Below are 12,554 nucleotides of genomic sequence, written 5' to 3'. Positions count from 1 at the left end.
CAAATCAATCACTTCCTGCTGCTGTTCCTCCACATTAAAAGTTTTCCATTAGTGAATCATATAGAGGCTTTTATGGTGGAGCAGCTACAAGATATGTGCTGTATTTGTCACTGGGTCAGAACAGACTTTAACTTTGAGTTTGAGGTTTTTCTTCCATTGGATTAGTTTTATATCATTTTGTAGGGAGGAATAGTAGAAGAAGAAGCAGCCTCACTGAGCAGGTTGTGTGAAAAGCTGCAGCCGACAGGCTCTTACTGCAGTTGGTGCGAACCACCACACCTTCAACACGTCACCAAGGTAAACAACGCTTAGCATGCCATCCTGTTGGATGGAAAACCACACATGCTATGTGTGCATAACAGAATGTGATCTCGCAGCTCGGCATGTTGAGAGGAGTGAAACATGGAAAACATTTGCCTTCACTGAGATGAATATGGGATTGGAATTGGATTGGATTGAAAGTACTTTTTTATTGTGAATGCTTTCATATTAAAGAGGCAACGTGTAAGAACGGGCCAGAATTTTAGTTTACAACATTAAAAAAATGAACTAAAATTATCAAAAGTGTGTGTGAAAAAGTAACAGTTTTGACATTATGCCAATTATGTCAATGTATTTGGCTGCAGACATATCGACTGCCAACCAGCAAGGTCCAGCCCGTAGATTCTTGTAATATCACTTGAACTAGAGGCGATATTGAGTCCATCCAGTCTGCCCTTAGTCCAGAGAACGAAGAAGTAGAACTGTATCAAGGGCTTGTTAATAATACATCCATGGTCTGCGTGCGTTTTGATAGTTTGTTTATTGGTTTAAATCCTAAGTGGCAGAAACGGGAAAACGACTCACACCCTCGCTGCGTCCTCCCCGCCGCTGGGAGGCTGTTTCGCTGGGAGGAGAGTGTGCGGCAGCATCAGGAGACGTACCCCAGTTAGCAGTTAGCTCAAATTCAACGGTGCATCGGGGGTCTGATCCCGGGTGACTGCCCTGACTCCCCATGGTACCAGCAAACTTTCTGTTGGTACTGTTACACAGGTTAGACCCAGCACTCCACCACCTCGCTCTGACTCCCGCCACTGGGATTTGTGCTGGCTGATTTTGAGTTGCTGCGGCCGCTGACTGGGGGTTTGTTTCCTGGAGCTGCCGGGTGCCGACAACTCTCTTCCTGGCGGGATGGCCTCCTGGCCGCGGGGAGGACTTTGGATTTAATCAACAAAAAACCCGATCAAAACGTAAACAGACCATACAGCGACACACCAGTTAGTGGCACAGTAAACACACAGATGGTTAACCTAAACTATAGGTCGACGCCACACGTGAAGATTACTGTGTTTTTTTGACCGTCTCTTAGTACTGTAGTTTGCTTGAATTTTTCATATTCTTTACCTGCTGTTAGTTAGTAGTTGGCTTTTTTTAAATGACTGCTGGACCCAGTAGTTGAGGTGAAATGCTGCCCCCTATTTGTTTGGCCCAAGTGACTACATGTTAAACATTGCACCTTTTTAAAGGAGAGGTACACGTTCTTTAACAAGTCAATTTCATTCATGTAGCCTAAGGGACCTTTCGATCTGTACAGCATATGACACCCTCTGTCCTTACACCCTCGATTCAGATAAAGGAAAACTCCCCAAAAAACATTTAATGGGGAAATAAATAGAAAAAGAAAAGAAAAACTCAGGAAGAGCAAAGAAGGAGGAATCTTTTAGGACAGACAGACGTGCAACATTAATGTAGTTTGGTAAAGGCAGCTTTGTTTCAGTATTTATAGTAGTCTTCAACACACATGGACACACAGATACAGGAGGTCATGTGCAAATAAATGCCCACTAACAGGGCAGCGATCAATCCTTAGGTTTAATGACACATTTGATTCTCTTCATCTTTCTGAACGTAGTGTGTATGTGTGCTCTGTGTGTGTGTGTGTGTGTTGCAGGTGAAGGAGCGCTACACGAAGGCCCTGGAGGAGCTGAACCGCTGTAACCCTCGCTACATGGAGGACATGGAGCAGGTGTTCGACCTCACCCAGGAGGCCGAGCGCAGGAGGCTGCGCTTCTTTAAAGACGTTTTGCTGGACATCCACAAACACCTCGACCTGTCCGCCAAAGAAGGGTAGGAAACACACACGTACATACATATACAAAGTTCACGGTTCGGTTCATATCACGGTTTTGGGGTCATGGTTAATAAGTTAACAAATGTTTGCCTTAACAAAAGTATGGCTTCCATAAGGAACACAAACACTTCTTCATTGTAAAATATTAATTGAAAGAATAGGTCTTCTACAGTCATTAGTGCAAAAAAATATGCATCTTTGTTATTTTCATATAATTATGATGTAATTATAGACTAAGGCCATCAACATAAATTGAAGCATAAGCTCAACCAGAACTATAATAATAATAAAAAAAGAACAGTATAACATATGTCTCAATTCCCTGATTATCAGCTCTTAATTGAAATATTAGTTTTTCCACACACAAAGTGCAGTATTTGGAGGAATACGGTTGGATTTATGTCACTGTGTTATTTAAAAATAATTAATAACTATAAAACACATAACAGGGATTGTGCTGCTGGAATTACTGTGTTGCTTAAGTGTATAGCGCGGCTCAAGTAACGTTACACTAATCATATGCTGAAATCCAGCATCCTCCACGACTCCATAAGGCTGCATATCTTTCACTATAAACCTCCCTGATGCTGTAGTTGTGTTTTTACCCTGTCTGAGTCTGAGTCTGAGTCTGAGTCTGAGTCTGAGTCTGAGTCTGAGTCTGAGTCTGAGTCTGAGTCTGCATGTAGAGGCTGTTTAAATGCTGCGGGGAGAAGGAGTTGCTCTTTCCTACCCGGAGTGTTGGAAGCATCAACCACACGTGTTGCACAGTGCTCACACAGTCACCGTTTTATCCACCACTTTTTTTCGGTCATTTTCATGATAACACTAAATCTGTAATGCTCCATACAGCAGAGCCAAACGATGCTGGTGGATCCTCTAACTGGACCACAAATATCGTGTCCATTCGCCATTTCCTAAACTGACTGACAGCCGCACTCGCCACTTCATCCGTGCCAACTGAGAAGGAGGCTGGGTCACGCTTCATCAACGCATCATATCTTTTGGGTACAACACATGCGTATTAAAATCTGGTCTACACTCGCTGAAATTGAGCCAACAGCAACGCACGACCGCAGCTTCAGTTACATTGCGCATGTGTTCAACCCCGTACCTCAAGACCCATGTCCACCCGTGTCCCATCCTCCTTCCATAGGCCTTGATTTCTAGTGTGACAATAAACGGGAGCCTAACTCTAAATAAAAAAACCCACAATTGGCCTCATAACTTATTTCAAATGAACCGAACAATTCATACACGACCCGAACTGTGACTAGTGAACCGAACGATTCGGATTTTTTACCTGAACCGTTCCATCCCATCACCAACACATATATCCTGATAAACATTGATTAGGTAATTCATGATCTGTGACTCAGAACGAAGGCCAGCAGAACTGTGGAGGTTTAAATGTGTGTGTGAACATGTGTGTATGTACACAGGAGTTAATAGAAAACTCTGTGTTGTCCATTAACTATTGACCTATTTGTACTATTTAAACAAGCCACCGTTACCACGGTAACAACGATTGGTAAAGTCCAACAAGATCTTTGTCCTAATATTGAACAAAAGTTTCATCTTTAATTAACTCTGTAAAGAGGAAGTGATGAGATTTGATGGGAATGTCCCTGAAAAAAAGGTTTTACTTTGCAGTAAAATGCTTTAGTTTCCAAAGTCAAAGTCAACAGTTGAAATACAGAGAGGCTGTTCAGGTTCCTAATGAAAGACCACCTGCCCTCCTACAGTGACCTTAAACTTGCATTCTTTCTACCAGCCAGCAGGGGGCGATTCCTCTGGTTGCTAAAAGAAGTCTCTGAGAAAATGAGCCTACTTCTCTCTTGATTTATTACCTCAGTAAACATTGTAAACATGAGTTTATGGTCTCAATCACTAGTTTCAAGTCTTCTTCAATACAGCATGATGTTCATTTAGTAAATGATGGTCCCATTTAGAGTCACATAGACCATAAAGCAGGGGATGCTTTAGGACGTGGCTACCTTGTGATTGACAGGTCGCTACCACGGAGGTCTGTGAGTTGTCTGTATTTTCGTCTTACAACTTTAACCCTTTCACAGTGTTTTTTCAGTTCATCAAAGTTAATTATAACATTTTAGTCACCTAAAAAATGTCTTATTCAGCGTTCGGCTGCACATAGCTCCTCCCTCACTTCTGGTTGCAAATAAGCAAGATGGCGACGGCCAAAATGCCGAACTCGAGGCTTCAAGACGGCATTCCACAAACCGATGGGTGACGTCATGTTGACTATGTCCACTTCTTATATACAGCACACCAAACACAAAGTCCAGACTCGCATACTGAGCTCTGTCATTACCTGAAATGTGTTACCATGCATGAACAGTATTTATTTTCTTTTTATCATTACTTTAGCGATTAACTTTTTATCATATTATCTTTATTATACCCCCGCGACAATGTAGTCGGGGGTATATAGCGCTCTGTGTGTCCGTCCTTCCGGCCGTTCACATGTCACACTTTCGTTTCCAGAGCAGAACTCGGAAACTATTTAACTTAGGAACTTCAAATTTGGTATGATGGTAGACAATGTGGTCTAGTGGTGCCTTTTGGGGGTTAGAAGTCCAGGGTGCCCAACATTTTTGAAATTTTAGACTTCACATCCTCAGAGTGACTGAACCTCTGATTGTAGCTGTGACTCCACACTAGTCGTGTTTCCATTCAATTGCCACCCAAAACCTTTTTTCCCGTCGAATTAAAAAGTGTGAAAAACTTCCCAATCATGTGTCTAGATGTGGTGCAGTGCGCCGGCTTTGTTGCTAATTTGTGTACCGTTGCCAAAGTGGGCTGACTTCCATATAAACTGAAACCTAAACTAAGTTCAGCAGTAACGACTAAAGCGAGCAGTGTAGCAGTAACATTACGAAGCAGAGAGCCGGAGACTTAATGCTTCATCCACACACTCTGGTCACAGCGTAGGAAAGCACAGTGCTATCGCCAGATGAGTGACTTTGTTTGGCTCATTTTCTGTAACTAGTGTAGCATTAAAGCATGGTGGAATTAGCAAGCTAACTAGCTAACTAGCTAACTAGCGGACCTGCTGCTGCCGCGGGCCCCAGGCAGTGTGGCTGCTCCTCAGACCAGACGGAACCGATAAAGACAGTCTGAGCACAGTTTGTGGTCTAGACACAGGGTTAGACTTGTGCTTGTATTTGGACAAACTGTATTCATATAACTTCATTTCTGTGTCAAAAGTGTTGTATATTGTATTTTGAGTAGTCGTCTCTGGTCTGTTCTCTGTTGAATACAGTCAACCGGCTTCAAGAGGAAGTCCAGTGATCAAACAGCCTTCAGTCATTTACCTGCAGCTCTGGGAAGATTGGATGTAGATGAATAGATGCCAGTCTTTCCTTCATATCATCTCTGAGTGTAAACAAACCAGCACAGAGCTGATAATGCTGACTAGAAAATATGCACATACAATAGTCTTATCTGAAATTCCATCTTTTTAAATGGAAGCTTTGGTATTTTAAAGGCCCAGCCCCCAGAATACACAATGTAATCAGTTCATAATACACAGTGTAATCAGTTAATAACACACAGTGTTACAGTAAATATATCATACAGTATATGAGCACTGTAATTCATATTCAGAGCAGGAAATTACGAATAAAACGAAAAGTTAGAGACTAGCTGGTGAACATAGTGGAGCATTTAACAGCTAAAGAGGCAGATATTTCCCACAGGAGTTGGTGGAGACCAAAAACAGAGCTAAAAGAGAGACTGTTGAACTTACATTCATCAGGTGGACACAAACATGACTTGACTGATGATGATATGATTGCTAATGTTGCTCTGTGCAGTCTAATTTATAAATAAGAATTTGTTTGCCAACACATTCACCATAATAACTTGATATGTCAATGTGTACAGCTTGTTCTAACGCTCCAAAGTGACCAACAAATCAATGAATGCAGCTTTAACTTAATAACACAGCAGTAATGTTGATGAGATAAGCCACGACTGACCTGTCCTTTGTTTCCTACCAGTGGCTCTGTCATGTATTTTTAGATGCACCCCCATCTGTGTTTTAAACATGCAATTACTGATTTTTTTAGGACAGTAGTGAACACAACACTGACATATCATCACATTTTAAGTTGATACAGTGAACTTGTTAGCAAACAGTTGCTTATTTACTCAGTCAGCAGTTAGAGGAACATTATCTTTCATTAGGAGTCTTGTTTGTGTCCACCTGATGAATTTAAGTTCAATATTCACTCTCTTTTAGCTCTGTTTTTGGTCCCCACCAACTCCTGGGGGAAATGTCTCTTCAGTTGCTAAATGCTCCATGTGTTAACCAGCTAGTCTCTAACTGTGTCTGTCTGCTGTTTACTGCTGCAGCGGGTAGTGTACAGTGATTTTTACAGCTTTTTCTCTGAAAGTGACACCATGAGAGCAGTGAGAGTGAATCAAAACAGTCCATTTGTGGGCCGGACAGATAAAGAATGAGCTGAAACTCACTATAATGCTCCGTAAAGCAGATTCAGGGAATAGTTCTCTGTAGTTTCATCACTACAAGCGACCACTTTCACATTGTCATTTGAGACATTTTTATTATAAAAAAGTAAATTGCAGCTGCTTTAAGTCTGATAATTAATCAGAGGAGCTGCATGTTAAGAAATAGAAAGTCAAATACAAAACTTTAAATGATAAGATACGTAAATTTTAATTGAAAATATCTACAAAAAATTCAGCACAAACGTCTGCGGTTAACACAAGTTCAAGATATTTTCAAGTTTTTTTCTACGATATAAAATACGTCATATACGTGTTACGTACGTGTTGTTGTTAAGAAAGGCAGTTGCTAACAAGTGGCTAAATGAGACTACAGAGGTTGTCGGGGACATTAAAAGTCATCACACCAAACACGGAAACTCATTTATTTACTAGTCCGCCTTTACTGCCGCGTTGTGTTTTTACTAACGCTGCTGCAAACTATTCTAACTTTCCAACTTGTAGATTTACGCTAGATGTCACGCAAAGAGAAAGAGAGGTAAGCACGCAAAATCAAAATAAATAAGTTGGAAACTTAAGGCCGAGACACACCAAGCCGACATCAAAGAAGTAGCGGCGATGAAGGCCGACTGTTGAAAAAGTGGCGTGAATCTTGCTGAACAAAACATGCAAGTAGTAGTAGTGTTGAGCACAGCGAATATTTGTCTTTTAACAAAAGCAACTTAAAGAAAAAAACTTAATTATAGGAAATAATGTCAGACAAAAGAATGTTAAACTTGAATTTAACATCTCTAATGACAACTTAAAGGAGGAGGAGGACGGTGTACAGTAGATGTGATGATTGACAGTCACTCTGTCCAATAGGTTCAAAGCCTTGTACCGGGACCAGGGTCAGACCATCCAGGCAGCCAATGACACTGAAGATCTCAGATGGTGGAGGAACACCCATGGACCGGGCATGAGCATGAACTGGCCACAGTTTGAGGTGTGGACACACACACTCACAGACACACACACAGACACACACAAAGACACACACACACACACACACACACACACACACACACACACACACACAGACACACACAGACATACACACTATTTTAATTCACTCAGGATTATTTATATAACTTCATTCATTCATTTTTTTCTTCAAACATCTTGATGAAAACAAGAGTACTGTGCAGGACTGCAGTAGTTGTTCAGTGTGTGTGTGTGTGTGTGTGTGTGTTTCAGAGAGACAGACTGAATATTAAACAGGCTTCCAGTGAAAGCCTTGTTGTGTGACTGAGCTGTGAGTGGGGTCAGGAATGTCTGAACACACACACACACACACACACACACACACAGGTTTATGTAGTTGTTAGTGGAAATCTACAGATTTCACTGCAGCTCTGCAAACCTTCAGGCCACTGAGGACAAACTAATATTTACAGATATGAAAAAACAGAAGTTAAAGTTATTGTTTCTTTACAGAGTATAAAGGAACAGTTCTACATTTATTTTGAGATATATACTGGTTCGCTTTATTGCCAAGAGTTCATGGATGTATAAAGAGAACTGGATACAGCGTTTAAGGTGGGCTCCCGTTCATTCCTATGAGAGTTGTTTAGTGGCGCATGAAGCCAAAATGGCTCAACTGCCGAGGGATAAAGTACCCGGATCATCCGGCAATCTTCTGTAACCATTGGGCCCATAGAGCAGGCGCAGCAGTGTTTCCGTTAACTCCTCCCAGCCCTCGCTCCAGCCTCGGTCTGGGTCTCATTCACATGAACGGAGGAAGGGAAATAACTCTGGATTCAGCTGTTAGTGCATTTTACAACTTTTAGGACATAATGATTTAAATAAGGACTATTAGAGTGTTCAAACTGGGAAATGATCTACTGATTTACAGACGTCTCATTACCAATGTAAGTTTATGGGAAAAAAGTATTTTTGGCCCTAATGACATCATATAACAGACATGGAATGTGGATTTCCACCGTTTGACCAAATTTGCTTCAAGGCCCTGCGTTCTTCCTGTACTGGGGGCTTGCAAGAGTTAGATGAGAGGATTGATACCACTCTCATGCCTGTATGGTAAATATGAAGCTGCCGCCAGTTAGCTTAGCTTAGCATAAAGACTGGAAACAGGGGAAACCGCTAGCCTGGCTCTGTCTGCATGGACCAAAAGCAGCCTGCCAACACCTGTAAAGCTCACACTGGTTGAATCCTCGCTGTGAAACCCCTTTCACATTAACACGTTATATCTTCCTGTTTAATGTAGTGTAAAAACATCTGGACAGAGCCAGGCTAGCTTACTTAACTTCACTTATCCACCCTGGAGAGCATTTTGGTGCTGGAAAAAAGTTGAGACAAAGATAACTTTTTCAAATGCATCTTTGCACAGATTAAGTGAATACTTCAAATCAGTTGTGGCAACTTTTGCTTTCAAGAAGCCCTTTTAATCTCCAAGTGAAAAATACAAAATATAATACCAGAAAGTATGTTACTAGTCCCAGTGAAATGGAAGTTAGAGCATCTGTAGCATTTGTACTGTGAATATTCCCCAGTGAAACAGAATATTTGAGCGGCGTACAGTTACAAATGGGATTTAAATCAAATCCTTCGCATTTGATTGGACCGCTAAAAAGTCGGTGGGCTTTGAATTTGATACAGAGCTACAAGTTGCAAATTGATTGATTCATGGATATCATGATATTGTTGGTTGAAATTGGTTGGTACTAGCTTACTTAAGCACAAATCATATTTTATTTTACAGGAAGAAAAGATTATTTTTATTTCAATTCATAAAAATACGAATAAATTGATTTTCTTGTATTATGGTTTTTGCATGTATTGTTAAATAGGTGCACAATATGACCAGGGAGGTGATCTAAAAGGGCTAAAAGGGCATTTTTCATTTCATCTCAACTTTAAATCAAGTTCTTTAATTTCCTGAGAGGTTTTGTGAAGCCAGTCTAAGGATGATTTAACCGATTGTAATCAGTTCCACGGAGGTATTTCCACGCCCTCTTCACTCTCTGTTCCTGAATCCTTGTACTGTTCAATTTTCTATCTGTGAAAAGATCTGCAGACCCAATTGTCAAGTCATAATAGAGATACAATCATCTGGATTCCTGCCCTCCACTTTTATTTTTGGCCGCTACACACTGAGTGTGTGTGTGTGTGTGTGTGTGTGTGTGTGTGTGTGTGTGTGCGTGTGCGTGTGCGCGTGCGCGTGTGTGTGTGTGTGTGTGCGCTGTTCCAGACCTGGATCCTCGAATTTCAAATCATACAAAAGAGTTGATATATAACACTCAAAAATACAGCAACTGGACCACAGAAAGTCTGTTTGAAGTCTGCATTTGATGTATGAAAATCACACTTAATTATGGCCATGTTCAAACAAAACCTGTCAAGTGGTAACACGATGCTGAACATAATTCAGTCAGTTCAGAGCTGCAGTTTTGTTCATTTAAGGTTAAACAACTGTAAAAAATGTATTGGCCCAAACTTCCACATGTTTTAAAATCTATGCAGAACAAATGAAGCCTGGATTGAATGAGCAGTTTCTTTATCTGTTATTAACTGGTGTAAATACCAGAGAGGAGGTCTGCCTCTCATTCATATCGATGAGGGTAGACAAAATATTATAAACACCTCTCGGTATAAAAGGCAGTGCAATTCAACAGCAGCACAAACTACATCTTCTAAAACTAAACCAACAGCTCTGAAACTGCTGAAATAAAAACTGAACATTGTAGAGCTCAACAGTGACCGTGCTCCGGTTACAGAAGTGAATTTAATTTACCATTCATTCACTCCATTGATGTTTCATAAGATAAGATGAACCTTTATTAATCCCCGGAGGGAAATTCAGGTGTCAAAGCAGCAACATCAGCAAACAGAGTGAAGAGAGTAAAGTGCGCCAGTGGTTAGAGTCCAAGATGGTTGCAGATAGTGCATGTTTAAAGGCAAATAGTGCATGTTTAAACTTCTTAAAGTCCTCATAGTTCTTATATGGGGGTCAGCCTTGGTTGTGGAGCCTGATGGCTACCAGCATGAAGGACTGACCCAGGCGCTTTGTGTTGTCCCGAGGGGGATGAGTCTGTGGCTGAAGGTGCTCCTCATCTTGACTAGCTCATCATGGAGGGGGTGGGAGGGGTTATCCAGGATCGCGTCCAGCTTTCTCCTCATCCTCCCCTCTGCCACCACCTCCGGATTGTCCAGTTCAGATCCAACCACAGAGCTAGCCTTCCTCACCAGCCTGTTTAGTTTGTTGGCATCCCTTGAGTTGGTGTTACCCCCTCCGGAAACTCCTGAAAGATGTTTAAACTAACCGTTGTCAATCTAAAATGACGACAGATTCAGCAACTGCATGTCTTATTTGTCGCTTCAGATGTTTCCAGAAACACATTTCGGTAAACTGTTTTTGTAATATAAGAGAAAGTTTCCAAACGAGCCGCCATGTTGGTCCGGTTTGGAGCAGACATTGCTCCTTCACTAGCCGTTGGCGGGTGACGTACACATATCCATGGTAACAGCGAGCTCCACCAATCGGAGACGTTGCTGTTATACTTTAGGATTGTGGGTAGTGTAGTACTTCTCCATGACATCGCAAATAAAACTTTTATTTATTTTTTTCAAACAAGGTTGATACCATACAGACTTGTGGCTTCTACAGGAGCATATACCATCGTTTCACAATCCAAACTAAAGTCCAACTTGGATGGTTATGACGTTATGGCTAATTATCAAAATGCTTGATTCAGAATATTAAGGAGATTTTCACTTCCAAAACCTCACTGTTGTATACCCTTCATGATAGTAGGAGTTATTGCAGGACTGTTGTATTAGACTGCATTAGTTTTAGTTCGGTGGACCATGTCAACTGGAAACTCGGTGTATTTTGACCTGTTGCCAAACTTTACTGAAATTCTTACCAGTAAACCACTGATGCCATAAATGCTTCTTCATGTAAATTAAAGAAAAATACAACCCATCTCTCCATCTAGAGGTAGAATATGGGCTGTGTTACACTACACACAAAACTTGATTTTATATGCAACCATGATCCGATTCAGGGGCTGCAGGAAATGACCTGACATGTTTGAATCTAACATGTCAAATCATTTCTTTGAAGCTAGCTTCAAAGTGTTTTCATGTGGTGATTGCATTTCACCATATCACTACTGTCTTTCGCTTTAGCTACACTTCTGAGTGGTGGGCCTGATTGGTCTCACCTCTGTGTGTGCACGGTCTAATCTTTGCCTTCAGGAATCTGTAAGCTGATTTGGAATCTTGTGAATTCAGAACCGTTTTTTTTGATACCCAATACTATTTCAGGAGCAATACTTAAAGTCCCCCTATTTGGCATTCATAAGCACCATATAAACATTTAATACTTTATTTATAACACTCTATGATGTAGTTGTATGTACAGTATTTGGAAACAATTGCAATTTCTCCCATGAAGACATATTTTATAGTATTACAACTGTGTTTTACTTTTCACTCATTATCTGTTTTCTCCACTTGTGTGTTGTCGCTGTTGAGAAATACATTAATAAATACTTATATCTGCTTACAACTACATTATAGTGTGTGAAAAACTATGTATTAAACATTTATATACTGCTTATGAATGCCATTTTGGATATCAGTGTGACAATCTTGGCCTGTACAGTGAGTCAGTATACAACACAAAAAGCTTAAAGGATAATTCATGTGTTTTTGTCATGAAGTCTAGTGACAGTCAGGTGATTATTTGGTTTCAGGCTAATGTTCTCTGAACTCTAAACTTTGAACTTAACATACTTCCTGATCTGTATCAGGAAGTATGTTAAGTTCAAAGTTTGACAGTTTGTGGAAAGTTTTAAAACGGTGCAAATACGAAAGATTTTCTTCATACTTGAGGAACACACACACACACACACACACACACACACAGTATATCTGTACTTGTGAGGACTTT

At 40.8% G+C, this 12,554-nt stretch overlaps 1 protein-coding gene across 10 annotated transcripts in view; it reads left to right on the top strand.

The window, feature by feature from the left end:
* pacsin3 (protein kinase C and casein kinase substrate in neurons 3) overlaps positions 1 to 12,554 on the top strand; it is a 58,473-nt gene that overhangs the window by 34,634 nt on the left and 11,285 nt on the right. For all 10 annotated transcript variants that reach the window (XM_037793391.1, XM_037793402.1, XM_037793373.1 and 7 more), the window contains 2 exons: positions 1,931 to 2,106; positions 7,463 to 7,583. In XM_037793391.1, the coding sequence (XP_037649319.1) occupies positions 1,931 to 2,106; positions 7,463 to 7,583 (297 nt within the window). The remainder of the gene's footprint in view (positions 1 to 1,930; positions 2,107 to 7,462; positions 7,584 to 12,554) is intronic.

The sequence above is a fragment of the Sebastes umbrosus genome, chromosome 2 (genome assembly GCF_015220745.1).
Source record: "Sebastes umbrosus isolate fSebUmb1 chromosome 2, fSebUmb1.pri, whole genome shotgun sequence".
Taxonomy (NCBI): domain Eukaryota; kingdom Metazoa; phylum Chordata; class Actinopteri; order Perciformes; family Sebastidae; genus Sebastes; species Sebastes umbrosus.
This window is presented reverse-complemented; position numbering and strand designations above follow the sequence as displayed.